General features: G+C 47.2%; 2 protein-coding genes across 2 annotated transcripts; both read right to left on the minus strand.

Annotated features, from left to right (window-relative positions):
- Positions 1 to 2,265: 2,265 nt before the first annotated feature.
- On the minus strand, positions 2,266 to 3,712 carry LOC119269285. Its single transcript, XM_037551077.1, has one exon. The coding sequence runs from the start codon at positions 3,513 to 3,515 to the stop codon at positions 2,532 to 2,534; it is 984 nt and encodes a 327-aa protein (XP_037406974.1). The 5' UTR covers positions 3,516 to 3,712; the 3' UTR covers positions 2,266 to 2,531.
- A 1,414-nt stretch (positions 3,713 to 5,126) lies between these two features.
- LOC119269286 (protein MICRORCHIDIA 6-like) lies at positions 5,127 to 9,539 on the minus strand. The gene is made up of 17 exons (XM_037551078.1): positions 9,188 to 9,539; positions 9,017 to 9,091; positions 8,874 to 8,908; positions 8,685 to 8,763; positions 8,386 to 8,475; positions 8,221 to 8,296; positions 8,046 to 8,124; positions 7,828 to 7,962; positions 7,439 to 7,537; positions 7,234 to 7,335; positions 7,014 to 7,163; positions 6,753 to 6,845; positions 6,404 to 6,567; positions 5,938 to 6,313; positions 5,702 to 5,778; positions 5,578 to 5,620; positions 5,127 to 5,483 (listed from the first exon to the last, which is right to left on the minus strand). The coding sequence occupies exons 1-17, from the start codon at positions 9,522 to 9,524 to the stop codon at positions 5,382 to 5,384; spliced, it is 2,112 nt and encodes a 703-aa protein (XP_037406975.1). The 5' UTR covers positions 9,525 to 9,539; the 3' UTR covers positions 5,127 to 5,381.
- Positions 9,540 to 11,502: the final 1,963 nt, after the last annotated feature.

Below are 11,502 nucleotides of genomic sequence, written 5' to 3' on the forward strand. Positions count from 1 at the left end.
TCGGCTTGGCGTCGGCTGCGGCCAGAGGTTGGGGCGCCGGGGCGGCGGCCTCGGTCCGGGCTCCGGCCGTGACCTGGGAGTGGACGGTGCGCATGGTTGGACCGGCTCTCGGCTCTGGATGTGAGCGCGGGGCGCAGATCCTTGGCCGGGCGCGGGGATGACTGCGCGCGGCGGGCGCGGTGGCTGGTGGGGCGCGACGGGCGTGGCATCTCCGGAGCTCGAGGTGTGCTGCGGTGCAGGGCCTGCTCGTCTACCATGCTGCTTCGCTGGAGCTGCTCCGATCTGGATCTGGCCTTGGTGGTTCTGATCTTGCTGCTGCTCCTTGCGATGCGATGGTCGCTGCGGTGGTGGTGGTCACTATGGTGTTGCGGTGGTGGACGGCGGCTACGGCCAGGGGGTGGTGCGTGCCTGGGCGCGGTGGATCGTGGGATCCCGTGGCTAGGGTGAGGTCAGCCTCAGCAGGGGTGGTGATTGGTGGGCGATGGTCGGTGGGGTGGTGCTCTCCGGGAGAAATTCTTGCTCCGGTCTTCATCGGAGCCGGCGACGGCGACGCCCGCAGGTGTCGTGATCTTTCTTGGAAGCGTCGCCGTGGAGGTGCTCCTCCCCACGGCTTTGGCTCCGGAGGGAAACCTCAGATCCGCTGGATCGGGCGATGGAGGCGTCTTCGCGTCTTTCTCCTCCTTGGGGGCATCGTCTCGGAGCCGGCTACGACCGAGAGACTAGTGAATTGCGGCATCTTCGCCGTGGATGGTGGCATCTTCGCCGCGTGGTTTGCTGAGGCGGGGCGCTGGTTTCTGGTTGGCAACGATGATGGCGTCGAGAGGAGCTCGGGTCGCGGCTTGGACTTCGGTAGTCGGTTCTTCCCGGCGTGTCCGAGGTGCTCTTCCGGTTTGCGGAGGGCACGGTCGGTGCAAGTCCTGCATATCTTCCTTGTGAGGCTCGCCGTCAAAGTCGGAGCTGTCGGTTGCTTGCGCGTGTGGCCATTTGGTGGCATGTGCCGTCGGGGTTGTGTCCCATGTCGGTGGCCAGGATGGCCGGTGGTGCCCATGTCATGTGGGTTGGGTTGTATCGGTTTTAGTCCGGTTTTCCGTCAATTAACCGGGCAATTCTCTTCTTCTTAATCAATGAAAATGGCAAATATTTTGCCTCGTTTCAAAAAAAAACATACAGATCTTGCAAAATTATAAAGTTTTGAATACCATGTAACCAGGTAAATTTCTGCAACCTAAGGTGAGACATCAAATTGATATTTCTTCAGAAGTTTCGACAGATCAAAGCAATCCTTGAAATAGCATATTCTAAACTTAAAATTGATTCAATTCAATCAAGCAACAAACTGGAAACATGGCATATTTTACTAGCACAGTACAAGAGAGCGTGCATTCATTTCAACAAGCTTTGCTTCCTAGCACGGTGATAAAAAACATAACAAGGATGAATTCTAATGGTTGCAACTTGCTACAAGAATATACCAAATTAAAAACAACAAGATCACAGGTAAATAATAAGATAAACTGCAATATGTTATGACAAAACAGGAACATACTGATTTTGACAACTACTCCCTCTGTAAACTAATATAAGAGCGTTTAGATCACTAAAATATATTAGTTTACGGAGGGAGTACTTGAGAAACATATTCCAACACAATTGAGTATAGAAGCTGAAAGGAATGCATCAGTAATGGTTTACTGGGTGCACTCTTCCTCAAATTTTACACCTCTCTTTCTCTAACAACAAAGCTAATTAAAAAAAAGGGGCAACCTGGTGCATGTAGCTCCCGCTTGCGCAGGGTCCAGGGAAGGGTCCGACCACTTTGGGTCTATAGTACGCAGCCTTTCCCTACATTTCACATTTATTTTGTTGAAACCATTGTGCACATTTGTTAGATAGTTCTCTGTCTAAACTATAGAAGTGCATAACAGGACCAGTCCTGTAACATGAAAATAATAGTGCAGTTTATCTCCCAAACTCCCACAAAAAACTGGTCATCTCCACTCCAACCATGCCTAAGAACTCAAAATAATAGTCCTGCACGATTGCTATTCTAAGTGTCAAGACAGTCATCATCAATTCTACACAATTGCTTTTCTAAGTGTCACGACAGGGGAAGAATAAGAGCATCAACAATCATGAACTCCTCAAATTGGTAAAGAGAATAATAACTCGATATCGCAATGCTAACCTCCACTCTTACCACTAAATCAATCAGTAACCATGAGCCAAGAATAATAAGTACTACCTCTGTCAACTTACCACTAAATCAATTTGAACTACCAAAACGTCTTATATAAGTTGACAGAGGGAGTAACAAACACAGAGGATTTTGCAGCGGAATGAGAACTTCCTTTATGTTCCATACCACAGATCAGTCCATACTGCGCATTATTATTAATTACAGATTACAACAGGCAAGCACAATAAACTAGAAACAAGAAATCCTGGCAACGGCATGCTCTTCTCTAGAGCAAGATCCAGCAGGACAGCTAGTATTTGTAAGGAGCAGGCAAGTGAGCAGCTTACGACGAATCTCACAGGTTCTCCATCTGGATATTGCTCTTGAGCGGCACATACTGGCCAAGGTAGCCGCCGAGGTGCTCGTACAGCGCGGTCCTGTCGATCTCCTGGTTGTGGTAGGCCTTGCAGGCGTAGTAGAAGACGCTCTGCGCGAGCAGCCCCAAGAGATTGACACAGACGAGAACAGAGACGAGCAGAGCGCCGACGCCTATCCGGCCGGCCAAGCTCATGTCGAGGCTCCCCTCCTCGCCCCGCGCCTTGACGACGGCCGAACGGAACATCCCCGTGATGAGGCCGCAGATGGCGAAGTAGGAGAAAACGAGGACGGCGGCGGTGCGGGTGCGGCCCTGGAGGAGCTGCCTGCTCTTGGACATGGCGGCGAGGCCGCAGAGGGGCTCGAGCACGGAGATGACGCTGGCGAGGTGCCAGAGCGCGGAGATGTAGACGTGGATGGCGAGGAAGAGGAAGGCGACGGCGAGGAGGGCGAGGAGGAAGGAGAGGGGCGGCGGGGTGGAGGCGGTCATGGGCGGGTCGAAGAGGAGGATGAGGAGGACGACGGTGAGGACGAAGCCGACGTGGTAGGCGAGCATGAGGAGCGAGACCCAGAGGAAGGTGCGGAGGAGGCGGGGCAGGATGGGCGGCAGCGCGGAGAGCGAGGAGGCGATGGAGGCCGGCTTGGCGGCGTAGAGGGAGGCGACGGTGAAGACGGCGGCGGCGGTGGAGAGGAGCGAGAAGGTGAAGAGGAAGATGAGGTAGAGGAACTGGTAGGCGAAGAGGGCGACCCACTGCGCGGAGGTGGCGGTGTAGTCGGAGGTGCGGATGCGGCGGAGGATGGGGTGGGTGAAGAGGGAGTGCGCCAGCACGGCGAAGGAGAGCGGGAAGACGAGGCAGGCGGTGAGCAGCGCGAAGGTGCGCGGCGCGGCGCGCGGGATCGCGGCGGAGACCCGGACCAGGTCCGCCGCGCCCAGCGCCGCGAGATCGCGCGTCGCCAGCTCCATGGGCGGTGCGGAGGGAGGGGGGAGGGGGATCCGGCGAGGCGATTGATTTGGTTTGGTTTGGGCCCGCCGGAGCTGCGGCGTGGTGGGGAAGGCGCGGTCGGTGGGGGGCGTCGGGCTCGCTCGAATCGGGGAAGGGATAGGTGGAAGAAAACTTGGCAGGGTGTTTGGGTGGATGGATGGACCCCGTGTCGAGCGTGGCGCCGGGCGACGAGGGCGCACGGGAGGCGGCATGGCTTGGGCTCATGTGGTAATCGCCCGCGCTGCGCGACGGACCACGAGTGAGGGCTGCGGCCAAAAATAAAAAAGTATCACCGAACGGGAACCAGTTTATATAGAAACTTCCCTAAGGCGCCGTCTAGTTTATATAAAAAGTATCATAGAACGGGAACCAGCTTCTATGACCAGTTTGTATTATTAAAAAAACATTATTAAAAAAAGATTCCCTAAGGCGCCTCCTAGTATTTTTTATGTTTAGGGAAAGGACCGCTCGTAGTATTTATATAGAGAGTAAAATACGTTGGAGATTCTAAAAGTACTCCAAATATGTCAAGTAGGTCCTAAAAGTCCCAGTTTTTTATGTAGCTCTTCGAGGGTGCTTCGAAAACTATAGAAATTGGAGTTGGAGTGAGTTACCAACCACTGCCACCAATGTCGCCGGAAGAAGCTTCTTGCCACTTGAGGTCGAGGCTTGGAAGAGGGAGGCACATGCCATACTCGCCGAGCTAAAGACTGGGATAGACGAGGAGGACATTGTTGAGGCCGTGAAGGGAAAGGCCTTCATGGAAATTTTCTCCCTCGACACTGCCAGCGACCCAAGCTATCATTGCTAGCTAATTGCATGTGTGCTGCAATGGGGATCATACATATTCTTGTGGTTCAACATCAATCCGTGTCCACCGTGTACATTACAACCATCATATTTGGGATTTTTTGTGAGATTTGATTTGAGTATGTGGGAAGGTAAGGAAAGTTTTGATTTAGTTCAGGTTTGGGTGAGATTTGATTTGATTTGGTTACGGGTAAGGAAAAGCAAGGAAAGTTTTGATGTAGTTGGGGTTTTATTTGGTTTGGGTATGGATGGGAGAACGCAAGGGAAGTTTTGATTTTAATTGAGATTATGGTAAGATTTTATTTTATTTGATTGAGTTGATTTTGATAAGATTTGATTGAGTTAATGGAGAGAAGGGGAGGGGACGAAATCACATTCCAGACGACTATTACGGGGGACAATGCAAGTAAGGAACAGAAGAGGTGGCTCAACTCGTTCGAGCTATAGATTAAGTAGGGTGTCATGGTTTGACTAGAAAAGTATGTTTATCATGCCTTTGACTCCATGTTAGGTCTGAATTTGAATTTGAATTTTTTTTTTTGAAAAATATACATTTTGAAATGTTGTTGAATTGTGTGGACATTGAAACGCATTAATGTCAAATTGGAGTTGAAATAGAGTTCATATGCATATACGATACCTACCGTTAAACTAAGAGGAAAAAATATAGTACTAATCTGAAATAGCAAAGGGCTACAAAACCTCAAACAGTTTTAGAGATCCCAGTGCAAGACCACTCTAGAGGGTGGCCTTCTAAGGAGTCAGCCAGAGTTGAACGAATCAATTTAAAACTGCATGTATACACAGTATACACGGGTACACATTACAAAACCCACTGTGGTCGGCATATGACAAGCAGGGGAGATGAAACACCAGTCCGACCGATCTTACAGCGTTCCTCGTAACGGGCGTGTTCCCCTAGCTCAGCCCTTCATCATGCTAAGTTGCTAGCCATTGTAAGTTCAGGTTCAACTTCCTCTGAAGTGTTTGCGATTCTTCGTCTTGGTTTTGTGGAAGAAAACCAAGGCCAGTGACATCTACGGCATTCGCGTCCTCACGGGAGTGGCGGAAATGTACTCGTTCAGTAAACTCTTGTATTGCGCCTCCGCCTGCTGAATTTGGAGCCTTAACTGTTGCTCCTGGACACGCAAGAAAATTATAAGTTCGCAACTTCCATCAGCAAAGTGCGGTTTAAAGCAAAAATGTTTGTACTACTGATGACCATGGCAATACCTTGAGTAAAAGCTCCTTCTCAGCCACCTCCAGCTCCAAGCACCTGGAAACAACAAATTTCATGAAATTTAGCCAAAATTACCAGTGTTTGCTAAAAAAGGCAGCCGGTGGTTTTCGTACTCACTCTTCATGGAGCTGCTGATTCTCAAACTTCAAGTGCTCGAACTCATTCAGATCCCGTTCGGTCATGTGTTGGCAAATCTGTGGCATTCAAATGCAGAAGTACAAAGTTGTAAGTTAATCAAGTGCCATTGCAGTGGTAGGCAGAGAACACCTCTGTCAAGATGGATCATCCACGGAGGCACAGGATCGACCAACGCCGTAAGCCTGTAATAAACTAGCAATGGAACTTAGACTGACCTGATTATCGACCTCCAAACTCTGTATGGCCTGCCTCTTGCACGGATCCATCTGGACATCATCCTCGTTTCTCCTTTTTCTTGTCTCCGCTGAATCAGTGGCAGGCACCATCTGCGCAGCTGGCATGGAGCAAGGTGCGTGCCCGCTGGTTCCGGCAGGAACAGACAGATGCGGAGGAGCAAAGGCGATCGGAATAGCACTCGCGGGGTGATCGCGGGTGCCGCCTCTCCAGGGTGCAACCGAGAGACCGGCACCGACTGCGTTCCTCTCGGACGGTTCAGCAATGGTGTCTGATGCTATAAGCATTCCAGGAGGGGTGGGAGAAACGGATGCACGGGGCTTCTTTTGGTATCCAATCAGGTGACTATGTAAATCCCTGAAAGCAAGTGGAAATACTAATTACAGAACAGAAGGAGACTTTGGTGGTTGTGGATTTGGAAGAAACAGAAGTGAAAACAGGAGTTACCAGTACTCAGTTGTCATGTCTTTCAAGCGAATGATCAGCTTCTGGTACAGCTGCGACTTCTCAAAGTCTTGCTTGTCATGAGTGGGCTTGATAAAGTTCGCCTCCAGCACCCCAGCAACGCCTCTACCTTTACTGCTTGCAGAACTCAACACTCGATGGAAAGGCTGAACAGAGTTAATTTTAGTGTAAACAATCAGATAAATGTTTTTTTGAACCGGGCTCAGCCCCTTTCCAAACAATCAGATAGATAAAGATAATCAGGATGTGATTAAGTTGAGCTTGTTTTGATGTTTATATGCCCATTGACCATCTTGAAACAAAGTAAACACGGAGAGAATTTGAGGCTCACCAATATAAGGCGATTCCTATGGTAGATATTAAATCCATGCACACTAATTGTTGGAGCACCGTTTAAGAATCCGATACTTGTAACAACCTCACCCTGAATTAAGCAAGTGGACGCAAAAATGAGCAATGTAAACATGTGGATGCAAAAAGGAACATTGAATAAATTTAATAATTCCATGCTGACATGATTATAGTAAATGAACGGGCAATGTGGGTGAAAGACGTGAAACTTGGAAAAATAATGGTGTATTTCAAGACAAACCTCCTTTTTCCGTAGGAATTCTAGGGGTGTATAAGAAACAGCTTGACGGTATATGAGGTCAGTCGCAATGCTGTGGCGCTGAACTTCTTGTCCCCGAAGTATGATCTTGAAGTACCCGGGCAGCTGCAAATATAAGACAGAAGCATACACCTGCAAAATGCTAATTCAGCAATCTTTCATGAGTATCGGAGGTAAATGATTAGCCGTGTGATATACTCACCCTAAGAGAATAGCGCAGTTGATTTGACAGATGGTTTTCGTTCGTTCTTTTGACAGCATTAGTTGTTTCTGCTGGATTTGGCGCACCACTAATCATAATATCCTGGTGAAAGGGAAAGAGAACTTCATGACTATGAATGCCACTTCAACAATACAAAAAATTATACAAAGTCATTTAAGAAATAATATAAGCATCTGATGCTTACTTCCTCCTTGGTGTCAAAATCGAGCTCCAGAACACCATCGTCATTAGACCACAAATTGAAGACTATAATCTTTGTGCCATGTGGACCAATGTCACTGAACTGTTCCTCATCAACCATAAAATTAAAACAATCATTAGTACACTGAACTGGTGATAAGCTACTAGTAGGTAGTAACTACTAAACGAAATAGTACTAGCTACATGTTTTGTTTGAGCTTGATTGTTTCCCCCTTTGCAACCAATTGTGCCGTTTATCTCGAAGACAATCAGATGAAACTTCTAGCTAAAGGTCTACGATTTGCATGTTTGGTAAAATAATTGTCTTCTAAGGGTGTAATAAAAAGATAGTATCTACAGAACAGCAGCCAATAGGAAGGACGTCTAACTTACATTGCCCATCAGATCTTCTTCTGTTGCAAAAGGGGACCAATTTAATAACACGGACAGATTTGAGCAGAACTGATCTGCACCATGTCGCTCATACTGTATAGCGTCCCCTGTCAATAAATCGTACTTGTAGTCCACCTAATGAAAACAAAGAATATCATCAGAACCATCAACATATTTTGATAAGTGCCGTGCCAAAGAAATTGGTTCACATAGCATACCATGGGAACTACGACATCCTTTTGACCGGTTTCCGCCAAGAAGGTGTAGGAGAGAAGACCAACCGATTGTGTAGGTCCACTGAAAAACCAGTAGTAGTTTGGCATTAACTCAATAAAAAGTAAGGCACAAAGATAACAAGTTATTGGACTAAAGCAAATAAAAGTGACTCCATACCTGCCCTTCATGCAACGACTGAAGACGATAGCGTCTGCCCCTAGCCGCATTGTGCTAGTCTTGAAACCGTTGCCATCTGTCAGGAAGCCCAGTGCCAGTACATCAGAAGTCATATAGTTTTGGGGGCAGGATAAGTGAGTATGAAACCGAGTTAGTAGAACGTACATTGTCCAATTGAAGAACCTGATTGCTTGTCGGAAAATCCAAAGCTCATGCAACGCCTCATGGAATCGGGGTCCATGCCTCCGCCATCATCTTTGTAACAAACAGCAAATTCATAAGAACTCTTTTAGTTTTCTATTTCTGAGTTTGGATACTCTGAGTTTGGAGTATATCTGAATATTGTCGGCTGTACAGTTTATAAGAAATATTTTCTGATTGTTTTATGTCCCTTTCGTCAGGATATCGCTTGCCATTCTGAAGGAAGAAAACATGGTACTATAAGATTAACATAACAGGGTTACCTTGAACAAGCAAAGCTGGCGACCCGTTTCGCTTGTTAACGATTTTGTCCACCACGATTCTAGTAGCACCAGTTTTGATCTGTCATCAAACAAATCCATTCAGACACACGATCCCAAATTACGTACAAAATGCGCTCCTATTCGTCCCGGAAACGCAATGGAAACAATGAAGCTACTGAATTAAATTACCTCGTCGACCGCGTTATCCAGCAACTCTGCAACGGCTGCAATAACAAGGCAGAAAGAAGGTGTAAAGACGCAAATGCACAAGCAAAATATTAACTTTTGGCAGCAGACGGAGAAATTACAGCAGCAACCGCGTAACCGCTCACCTCCAAATGGCCATTTGTGCGAGGTCGCGTTCGAGTGGAGGAATTTCGGGTGGACGCACATTCGGCTCCCCACATCTGCCAAGGGAGGGCGAGCAAGAAGAAGGAACGGTGAGAAAGCATGCGAAACTGCGAAATTGGCAGGAAAGAACCGGGACATTGCGGCGTGCTTACTTCGAGGCGGTTGCGCGGGGCTCCCGCCGGCCGCGTCGTAGTCGCCGGCGGTCCAGAACTTCCTGCTGACCCGCGCGGCGAGGAGAGGAGGAGGAGGAGGAGCGGGGCGGCGAGCCGGAGCGCCCGCCGCCTCGGCGTCGCGGCTGCAGCCGCCTTCCGGCTCGAGGGAGGCGGCCCGGTTGACGACGCAGGCGGCCTGCTGCGGGGCCGCGGAGACGCGCGCGCCGCGGCCCAGCGGCGTCGGCGCCGCCTGGCAGACGCCGAACCCGGGGACGCCTCGCTGGTTGTGGCTGGTGACCGGGGCCAAGAAGGGCTTCACGTCCCGCCGCGTGTCCATGGGGTCCGTCGTCGTCCCGGTGTGGCGGTTCCCTGTGCACATGTCAGACACCACGGATCAGTGGCGCGATATGGCCGTGCAGTTGCGAGATCACGTCCCTGATTAACCCAGAGAAACCAGCAAATTCTCCACACCAGAAAACAAGAAAAGAAGTGGAAAATATAGCAAAAATAATTTTCAGCCCTGATGATGAAAGATTAAAAGGTTTAAGGCAAGAAGAGTTTGGTAAACCTAATTTCAATACCTTTTGATGAAGCACCACAGATTCAATAAGTGTATGTGCCCCTTAGGCTATCTTCATGGGTATATATATACTTGAATAGAAGTGGGGGAGGGGAGGGGAGGGGAGGGGGAGAGTCCGATTTGTACAAGACTTGTTTGTTGAATCAGAGGAGGAAACCAATCTACTCCTATTTGTATGCCTACCTATTGGGTATCCCTAGCTTTTAGGAGACAACTAGTAGTTTAGATTTGGTGTTGGTAGTTATCCTTCCACTTTTTTAGGAAGAAAGAATATTGGAGAGGACTCCTCCAAGATCTATACCATGTGAACAGGACAAACCTAAACAATCTCTAATTTTTTTTTATGTTTGTTATCCTTTTATTCATGTTGATTTTCTGCCAATGCTAGAAAACTCGCCCTCACTGTCAAAAATATATCCACATCTGATTGGACAACACATGCAAGTTCACTCAATTAATTACCTTGTTGTCTAATTCACAAGAAAAAATGACCTTGTTATCTGAACAGTCTCTCTCTCAACTTCTGTTTTTTGGCGATTTACGTTGAATTGACTATCTCTACTACGTTCGTCTCACCTCCTTTTGTCGCCCCTATGTAATTTTTTCTATACTAGAACAACTAGTAGAAGGCCCGTGCGTTGCCACGGGCTTTTAAATATTTTTACCGTGTGCATATATAAACATAATGCATATCAAGTTTTACGTGTAAACATAATTGAAATCCATATCACACAAAATATTCTTCGATACAAAATGTAATTCGATAATGTATACATAGAAAGACACGCGATTCACAAAATAAAGAAAGTGGTACAGAAACATAGTACTCTTTATTGTGCACTATATTACACAAGGTAGATAGCAGCCTACATGACTTTTATGCTTAAGACCAATCATCTCACGAAGCATTTCCATTGTTATTAACCATTAATTAAAGACAACAGATGGAGCATTTTGTTACCTTTAAACAAATATTCCAAGATGCTGCAACCAGAACCTTAATACATTATAGAATTTCCTAACAAATATTACATAGACCCAAATATACAGCACAACATCCAATAAAAAATCATTATAATACACACCATCTAACTTAAAAGTCTGGCATATGAAAATTTAGACCTCCGATAGAAAACGCTGAATTTCAGCAGGAAATATCAAATACATGCTTCCCTGTCCGATGTATAAATATGTGTAATTCTCAATTGATGCACTTTTGAAATCTTCTAACTCACATAACACCATAATTACAGTGATTGTGCAACATATTTTTTAGAAAGCATGCATAAGCCTTTGAGTATAAACACAACTTTTGGTAGGGAGTCAATAACACCCCTAGGTAGCCAAGCCTTTGAGTATAAACAAAAATGATTTCTCAAGCTTTCTTTTGCTTCATGGAGCTGTAATTATTGCTAACAGAAACAAAATAGAAATCACATGATAAAAAAGAAACAACACAATAGGAGAAAATGAGGCATACTACGTGGCCATGTCGCTGACCTGGCCATCACAACCTCCGAGACCAAGGGGCGAGGAGGTGGCGGCATCAGCTCCAATGAACCTATGACACCAAAATGATTATGTTTGCCGTCCTCGATCGTCGGCATCATCGACTCAGTGGTCGGTCCCCTTGTATCTTCTTTCCCATGGATCGGGATTGATTCGACATAGGATCAGAACAACAGACAAAATCAAAAGTCACAAAGAATTGTAGCCTAGTAATGCTCAGTCAGCT

The sequence above is a fragment of the Triticum dicoccoides genome, chromosome 3A (genome assembly GCF_002162155.2).
Source record: "Triticum dicoccoides isolate Atlit2015 ecotype Zavitan chromosome 3A, WEW_v2.0, whole genome shotgun sequence".
Lineage (NCBI taxonomy): Eukaryota > Viridiplantae > Streptophyta > Magnoliopsida > Poales > Poaceae > Triticum > Triticum dicoccoides.